Source organism: Juglans regia, chromosome 15 (genome assembly GCF_001411555.2).
Source record: "Juglans regia cultivar Chandler chromosome 15, Walnut 2.0, whole genome shotgun sequence".
Lineage (NCBI taxonomy): Eukaryota > Viridiplantae > Streptophyta > Magnoliopsida > Fagales > Juglandaceae > Juglans > Juglans regia.
Window position 1 is genome coordinate 1,268,250 of NC_049915.1, and position 9,671 is coordinate 1,277,920.

At 33.3% G+C, this 9,671-nt stretch overlaps 1 protein-coding gene across 2 annotated transcripts; it reads right to left on the reverse strand.

Annotated features, from left to right (window-relative positions):
* Positions 1 to 6,450: 6,450 nt before the first annotated feature.
* LOC109011795 (extensin-2-like) lies at positions 6,451 to 8,490 on the reverse strand. Of its 2 annotated transcripts, none has more exons than XM_035685879.1 (3): positions 7,818 to 8,490; positions 6,984 to 7,645; positions 6,451 to 6,703 (listed from the first exon to the last, which is right to left on the reverse strand). In XM_035685879.1, exons 1-2 carry the CDS (start codon positions 8,484 to 8,486, stop codon positions 7,007 to 7,009), a joined length of 1,308 nt encoding a protein of 435 aa, XP_035541772.1. In that variant the 5' UTR covers positions 8,487 to 8,490; the 3' UTR covers positions 6,451 to 6,703; positions 6,984 to 7,006. The 2 variants fall into 2 exon arrangements, with proteins under 2 accessions (XP_035541772.1, XP_035541771.1); XM_035685878.1 differs by having other exon boundaries at positions 6,984 to 7,686; positions 7,805 to 8,490.
* Between the last annotated feature and the right edge of the window lie 1,181 nt (positions 8,491 to 9,671).

Here is a 9,671-nt window from a genome sequence, read left to right on the forward strand (position 1 = left end):
TAAATTAATGTAGCTTGATGCAATATATCATATTATAAAGTTATTTTTATTGTAAAGTAGATCTAACAGATCACATAAAGTCACATCAATTTATAAGTTCATTTTTGTGTACTTTTTTTTTTATGTGCGTAGCACTTCTCATTTATTTTTAAAATTCTAAATCTTAAAATTCAGGAAAAAAAAATCTACACTTTCCATCAAATATTAGTAATTATTTATGCCAAGTTCATCGAGATAATTCCTCTTTTCTTTTCTTTCTTTTTCGTAATATCATGTGGGTGTCGGACTAAGACCATTTGATGGAAAATCGTGGGACCCGTTTTCACATGATCATAATTGAAGATCAGTTCTACCTAATCTCATTGTGCATGCTTCATCTACAAATTCTATGACATGTCCCATGTGATAGTTATAGCTCTAAACAAATCTCTTTCAATTGTTAGTCTGAAAATTAATTTTCGTATGGGTAAATTCATGACTTCCCAACGATTGCTGATTGGAAAGGCTATCGTAACCAAGATCCACTATAATTTTATCTTAAATAATTTTTTTTATTGACACTGAGTATCTGTGAATAAAATTTTTAACTAATTTTTTAAGTACATATCGGGTAATTCAATAAGAAATTTTTCCTAAAGTTTGTTCACACATAAGAGAATTTGAACTTTAGACTTTAAGGTGTATATAGCCAAAATTAAAATCTTTACTACTTCGAGAGTCGATCCCTTGAAATTTCTCACATAATTTAAAATTTGGAGAGAAATGAAGATAACATGCAAACGACATTGAAAAAGAATCGAAACAAGAAATTACATATAAAAAAAATAAAAAATTATTTTTAACAAGAAATTGTAGTAAATCCTCATCCATTTATTATATATATATATATATATATATATATATATTTTAAGGCAATTCAAATTATAAACATCCCACATACGGAAACTTCACTTCACGTAACTATCCTCCAATCCTCACCTAACACTTGATCGGATTCATCGGAATATATATCGTTGGTGTGTTTGAATTTCATCCATAACTTTTAGAACATTGACTTCACGAGGGTTTTAGATCGAATGACTTGTGTCAGATTTTGAGAATCTCACCAAACTATATTAATTACTCGACGTGGCAAGATATATGATGGTCCGGTGCTGTCACTATATATATATATATATATATATATATATATTTGAATAATGCTTGTCTGCATAAAAATTAATTAATTTCCTGTTATTGACCCTAGTTTTATGTTTTTTTTTTTTTTTAGTTATAAATTATTAGATATGATATTTTAATGGGTTTTCTTAGTGAGGATTCGAATTCGGAGGATTAAGGCAATTTGGTCTGCCGATCGAGCATATGGCGGAAATTCAGTACCGAGTTCTAGCTTTTGACCCTGATTATTCGATTACTGTCTAATTTACACCAACCAAAGAGCAGCCTGCTGGCCCCGTTTGTATTTACAGTCAATTTTAATTTATCTTATTATTATTGTTCAATAATTTTAACTCATAAATATTATTATTATTCATAATTTATCTTATTATCATTCATAATTCATCTTTAAATTCAAACGATTCTATAATATTCTTGTTAGTTCTTGACAGCTATCAATCAAATTAATTAAGAAAAAAAAAGAAGAAACAACCACAAGAGATGGCAGTACAACTGACATATTCTTGTACTGAACGTTGTCGACAAGAGAAAAGTTGAGAGAAAAAAAAAAAAAATAGAAAGAAAGAAAGAAATATGAACGGCCAGCACTTTAATATTACAGCAATAAAAAAAAATTTTGAGTTACTGTTTATTATTTTACATCTTATATTTTATAAAAAAATTATAGATATTAAATATGAAAGTAAATAATAATTGATATATAATAAATCGACCCTTACAAAAAAAAAAATAGAAATAGTTCGTTTTTTCATGTAAATCTGAAATTTTTCCTTATTTTTTTTCAAAAGAAATATATTACATTTTAAAAATATATAAATCATTTCCCTGATTTCCCTTATTGTTATATTAATACTGATCAAAATATCAATCATGCACGATTGCTAGCTGCCGTCGTGATATCAGTAAATTTCCCAGTAAGTTGCTTAAGCAGTACTAGAACTACAGGTTTGTTGGGGGAGGAAAAGTTAACGTCTCTGAAAGCAAAGTCGTAACAAGTTTTGATGGAGGCAGCCAAGCCATGGAAGAGTCAATTCTTTCGTCTTCTTGGATAAATACAACCAGCTTGAAAGGTAAGTGCTGTACAATTATGATCTGTTGAATCAATAAAAAAATATTCTCTCTTTGGCATTGACTATTTACTAGCAGGCCTGGATGAAAGAAAAATAGTTTCGAGCTTGATATAATGATCAGCTAGCTAGCTAGCTGTATTCCACCCAAGAGGAATCTTACCAATTAATGCATGCATGCAGTTCAACGATAATTGCTTGGAAAACTTCCAGGAATTGCCCAGATACAAGAAAAGCTGTTTGGCTGTTTAGATGAATAATTAGCCAATTCATCCATGCATGCCTTATCCCTTGTCAGGCGCCAATCCAGTAATTAAGTGATTCGAATCTTGACTAGTGTTAATGGAGGTGACCCTAATGAACATGCAATGGCCATGATGTTTAAATCATAATATTAAAAAAAGAATGATATTTATAATCATATAATACGTAAATATCACACACTCAATTTAAAAAAAAAATAAAAAAATATAAAATTTATATAAAAAAATTAATTTTTTAATAATAAATTTTATTTTTTTTACAACTCATGACTATATTAAATACAAGCGAGATATTATATAAAGGTTATTACTTTTTAGTAGTTTAGTATATAATTTAACTTTTTTTTGCCTTGTCCTTTTCTCTATTTTTTTTCTTCTCTCTCCCCAATCTAATCTAATTGGTGACCCCATTTGCATGAATTAATTGTGGCAGTTTTTCCATGTGATTATTTCACTTACGTGTTGGTGAAGAAGACAGTGAGTTAATTTTATGGATCGTGCTACAGCCCCCGCTGGGGGCTCCCGCTGGGAGCTCCCGCTGGGACTGTAGTGTATTTTTATATGTATTTTTTTTTAAGTTATTTTTTAAGTTATTTTTTATAATAGTTTTTAATATTTTTTAAAAAATAAAATAAATTTAGAACATTATTAAAAACACTTTCTTAATCAAGAAGTAAAAAAAAAATTATTAAAAAACACTTCTTTAATCACGAAGTAAAATAAAAAATCATATAAAAATATTTTATATTTTACTTCGTGATTAAGCAAGTATTATTTAATAATATTATAAATTTTTTTATTTTTTAAAAATATTTAAAATCATTAAAAATATCTACATAAAAAAAAAAAAAATACACATAAAAAAATACAGTAAAGCTCCAGCGGGAGCTCCCAGCGGGAGCCCCCAGCGGGAGCTCTAGCATTTTCCTAATTTTATTGACAGGAAGGATCAGTGCATGCATACCTGCCATTGGATGAGACACTCCTATATACAGAGGAATCCAATGAAATAAAAAATGTAGATTTATGTTACACGTAAGCCTCACACTCTGTACACCACTTAAAAAATATATGATTTAATTCTTTTATCCTCATATTTTATATTTTATATTTCATATTTCATAAAACATGAGGGTAAAAGAATAAATTTACATATTTTTAAGTGGTGTGCAGGAATGTGAGGCTTATGTATATAATTTTTCAAAAATGTATTGTATTGTAAATGGATTTTGAAACCATATACTCAGATGGATTTCATTAGCAGACAAACTAATTAACACCAGCTTGATAAAATAATGGCTAGCTAGCTAGGGGCCGGGACGGCTACAAGCTGGAAAAAAAAAGAAAAAGAAAAGAAGAAAAGAAGATGATATTATATATTAAGGAGTTAAATTAACCTAGCTAGAACTGTTCATTGTGCATGAAAATGAATTTGCGAGTAGGCAGAGAGAGATCAGAATGATTGGAATCTACTTTCTCAATATTTCAACTAATCTGTTCATTGACGACGTACTATATATATTATATATAATATATATATATATATATGTAGTTCAAAAAGACCTACAAGCGGCGCTATCCATTTAGCTAACTAGCCATTTATGTTTCGTTAGTGATGTTTGTGACATGTTTCTGTCGTCTAATTACCCCACATATAATATAGTATATCATGAGCTAAAACATGATCCACTTTCATATATATATATATATATATATATATATAGTAGTACTATATATATTTATAATTTTTACTCACACTTATAAAACTCATTTTATCAGTTTTATTTTCAAATTCAAATTTTAAATTTTAAATTTCATAATTTTCAGTATATCAATGACTGTCATGTAGAGAAGTAAGTTTTTTGTAAGTTTTTCTTAAGTACAAATAATATTTTTCATATATATATATATATATATGTTTGTGGTTTGTTATGGTTTGATCTATTAATTAATAATAATATTGATGATATATATATAGTAGTAAGAGATTTAAATTAATTACAATAATGAATTTACGTACGTACGTAGACATGCATATTAATAGCCCTACCACTTGATTATTAATATTCGATAGTCCATATATGCACATGCAGCTGCAAGGAAGTAAGCTCATGCATGATCGATAGCTCCCCCCACTCATGCATGTGGTACTGTATGATCTGACCCTTATAACCTTAATATATATATATATATATAATATTATATGTATATCAATATCATTATATCATTTTCTAATCAAATTATATGTTTAGGTAAAGTCAGAAATCAAAACGCATCTTTCTTCATATTCAAGATTGTGAAGGACGGGACAACAGATACAGATGGATGCTCCCCGGCCCCAGCAACCATATAGAGGACTGATGATGACATTAATGTATCGATCTCCATGCATGCGCTAGCCCTAACAATATTAACCCTTCAATTAGCTAGATTAATATATGGCCGCCTCATCAAGTAGTACTACTACTATTCCTCGATCAGCTTAATTATCATGATCATCGATCCCTGCGCGCATGCATGCATGCACTCGATCATGATCAACGTCAATCACAAGGTTCATGCGTGATAAGATTAATTAATATATACTACTCATATATTGGTTTATTCGTTAGATCTATATTTAATATTTCTACTTTTATATATAGATTTTTATTTTATTTTATTTATTTTTTCATATAATCAGAACCAGAAGAAAAGAAGAAAAAGAAGAGCTAGCTATAATACGATGAGATCGCGTGTTCCCTTTTTGGGAGGCCAGGCTTTTTTTATTTTATTTTATTTTTTTAATTTTTCCATGCATGGCCTAGTGGGCGCGGGGGTCCATACCTCTAAGCATACTAATAACATATCTATCGGGTGGAATCTTTGAATCTTCAACTATTGTTTTTAAATTATTCAATGTTACGAATTTTACCATGCATACAGCTTGCATTTAAACACTTTGAAATTAATTCAAAGTTTGAATATTATATATACGTGCTAAACATGACGTCTAAGCTGATATGAATTCAAAATACTAAATATTTTAATTAGTAAATTGATGAATAACTCATTAATAAGTTTAATTTTTTCTCTTCTTCATATATATAATGATTAATTATATATATATATATATATCAATGTTTAAGAATTTTGCTGAATAATTTTGTTTCAAAATAAGCCTAGCTACCCCTAGAGCTTAGTTAAGTACGTACTATATAGTGATATTGGATAATATATAATACATTTTCTCTCCGCATAATCGTTTGTTATATAAAATAAAATTAAAAGTATACCAAAAACATTTTAAATGGTTTTCTCACATGAGGTGTTAAGATGAGATATCTCAAACAAGTGGATGAAAAAAAAAGAAAAGTCTTGTCCACTTCAGGTACTGATCGCTGTCGCTGGGCCCATGTCTTAATTCCTTCACATGATGTCTTTATTATTATTATTATTATTATTATGAGTACGCAGTTGGTCTGACTGTTAAGGCTCACTATTTCGAATTCCTTCGTATGTCAGTGTCACCATTAATGTTGTTTCGTTGCATGCAGTTTGTAACGTAATCAAATATGGAATTCGAATTGAAGGACTTAAACATTAACGGAGCTAACAAAAGCAAGGCCAGGAATATATCAAATTATATATATGTCCGCCATTGAAGAACATAAATGATTAAGCAAGAAGTACCGCTAGCTTCAACTAAAGTGCAATGATCTCGATCATGATCTGCATGATAATTGAGAGATTCCTTGTCGACCTGACCTGTTCTTTCTCATGTGACGCGGCTTTCGATTTTGTTGCATGCATGGGAAAAGCCATGCATACATGCATAAACAAATCAAGAGGGGCCAGTCGTTAACATGTCCCACCCACTCGCATCCTTCATGATCATTACGAAGGACAAAGAGAAATGGACATGATTAAATAATACATGACAATGATGCATGGGCAAATAATATTAGATAAACGTGTTTATTTTATTGCTTATCGATAGACCTCCGCGTTTGCATAATGGTCGAAATTCCTAAAGTACATGAACATAATAGGAATAAATATTACACTGACCACTCCTTGCTACATACACTCAACATCATGAACAAACCCTAACAGCACAAAATCAAACAATACATATATCAAAGCCGGAGCTCTTCGGCGTCCTTCTTCGTATATAAGCCTCTTCATGCAAGCCTTCCTTTATTTTGTCTTTCCCTGTAAGAAAATGTTGGTTTATGTCATTGGTCAATTTGCTTCATAAAACAATGATAAAACGTACGTAGAGAAATAATATTTGACAACTTTAATTAAGCGTAATGCTGCCAGAAGACATGTTCATCTCGGTTAGAAAATTAGAACGGTATATACGTATTGGATTACAAATGCATCTTTTCTAAGGACTAGTTAGCTAGATAGTATGATCTATTGCTACAATGGAACTGCAATTAATCGAATGTTATGAAAAATTAAGAAATGTGTGCATTAAGAAGCTTACCATGATGTTATCAGAGCTACTCTCTAGTAGTGGTGTGGAGGAGGGGGTGATGCATAGATGTATGGGTGTGTTGGTGGCTTGTGTACAGGAGGAGGAGGAGGAGGAGACTTGTACACATATGGTGGATGGTGGGGCTCCTTGGGAGGTGGTGGAGGGGGAGATTTGTACACGTAAGGTGGATGGTATGGCTTGGTGGGTGGTGGTGGTGGTGGAGGAGACTTATAAACGTAGGGTGGATGGTATGGCTTGGTGGGTGGTGGTGGTGGTGGTGGGGACTTGTAAACGTAGGGTGGATGGTAGGGCTTTGTGGGAGGTGGTGGTGGGGGAGACTTGTACACGTAAGGTGGGTGGTAGGGCTTCTTTGGTGGGGGTGGAGGAGGAGACTTGTATACATATGGTGGATGGTAGGGCTTCTTTGGTGGAGGTGGTGGAGGAGACTTGTATACGTAAGGTGGATGGTAGGGCTTCTTTGGTGGAGGTGGTGGAGGAGACTTGTATACGTAAGGTGGATGGTAGGGCTTCTTTGGTGGGGGTGGTGGGGGAGACTTGTACACATATGGTGGATGGTAGGGCTTCTTGGGTGGGGGTGGAGGAGGTGACTTGTACACGTATGGTGGGTGGTAAGGCTTCTTAGGTGGTGGTGGTGGGGGAGACTTGTACACATAGGGTGGATGGTGGGGCTTCTTCGGTGGGGGTGGTGGAGGAGACTTTATACCGCGTCTGAGGTGGATGATAGCCAACTGCCAGCTGATGGAGAGGAGGAACTTAGCCTACGTAAGGTGGAGTATTAGGAGCTTCTTTAGTGAGTGAGTAGTGAGCAGGAGACTTGTACACATAGGGTGGATGGTGGGGCTTCTTCGGTGGGGGTGGTGGAGGAGACTTGTACACGTACGGTGGATGATGTGGCTTCTTTGGAGGCGGTGGAGGAGGAGACTTGTACACGTATGGTGGGTGGTAGGGCTTCTTAGGTGGTGGTGGAGGAGGAGACTTGTACACGTATGGTGGGTGGTAGGGCTTCTTAGGTGGTGGTGGTGGGGGAGACTTGTACACATAGGGTGGATGGTGGGGCTTTTTGGGTGGGGGTGGTGGAGGAGACTTGTACACGTATGGTGGATGATGTGGCTTCTTTGGCGGTGGTGGAGGAGGAGACTTGTATACATAGGGTGGATGGTACGGCGTCTTGGGGGGTGGTGGTGGTGGAGGAGACTTGTACACATAAGGTGGATGGTATGGTTTCACCGGCGGAGGAGGAGGAGGAGACTTGTACACATAAGGTGGATGGTATGGTTTCACCGGAGGAGGAGGAGGAGGAGACTTGTACTCATAGTGCTCCTTTGGAGGTGGAGGTGGAGGAGATGAGTATGGGTAGTTTGCAGAGGTTTCAGACGGCAAGCTGAGAGAGACTAATGCAACAAAAAGAGTGAGAATGAGAGAGGTCGTCACTCGAGACCCCATTTTTCCCATCTTCACTGCGAAGGGGGTTTCAGTTCTGCTTCTAAGCATCTCATTCAGTCGCTTTATATAGCTTTTATCTTTACCAAACCAAGGGACAGTACTTTCTTATCTTTTGAAAATTACCTCATAAATAGTATTTATTAATCTTTATAGGAAAACAATAGATCAAAAGTCAAGTCTGTCTAATATTGCTACGGACTACGTTAATAGTACTACTAGAATGTCTATGATTGATATATAAATTTATTATCAGTTGCGAAACCGTCAATTATCATCATCACTACTGTTTAATAATTTCGACCACCAACAACATTTATATATTTAAGCAAACCGCCATAATTGTTTTGACAATTTTCCATAAGTGTTTAAAGGGTGGCTCTACAGCTAGCGTTAGGGTTCTCCCTAATGTATTTGATGTGTTTTATTATTATTATTTTTTTAATTACTAAGTAAAAATATTAAAAAAATTTTAACAGGAGCTCTCAACGAGATGACCAGCATTTTCCATATTTAAAACTATGAAAATTTATTTACTGCCTTAATTATGTTCTTAATTGACCATATATCAGACCCAAAATCGCAATTCATTTCGAAGCAATGCTATATTTTTCTCAAGTTGAAAAAAGAGAAGCTTCACGAATGGATCCACAAACTTATAATTAATGAGCTAATTAGGAGGGGACTTTATCTTAAAAGTTAAAAAATCAACTTGGACTTTTGTGTTATATATATATATATATATATATATATATATATATAAATCGCAATTCATTTTGAAGCAATGTTATATTTTTCTAAAAAAAAAAAAAAGAATTGTCGAAAAAAGAGAAGCTTCGAGAATCGATCCACAAACACTAATGAGCTAATTAGGAGGGAACTTCATCTTAAAAGTTAAAAAATCAACTTGGACTTTTGTGTTTTTTATATATATATATATATATATATAAATAAAAGTGAGTTGTCATAAAATAACATTAATTTCACCTCTGAATAAAAATAAAAATAAAAAAACAGAGAGAAAAGTAAAAGGAAATAAAATATAGTACATGCGGCTCACGTTCCAATGAATTGTCTTTGATGTTTGGAGCAATGTTAAGTGGGCTCCTGGGTAGATTTTTTATGCATGTAAGAGGTTGCAAGCTAAGCAGGGAATAAAGTATTAATGGTGTGAACCTTTTGAACTTTGGCTTTTCTACTGCAATAATTCAAAGCATCATGCATCACTTCTTCTTT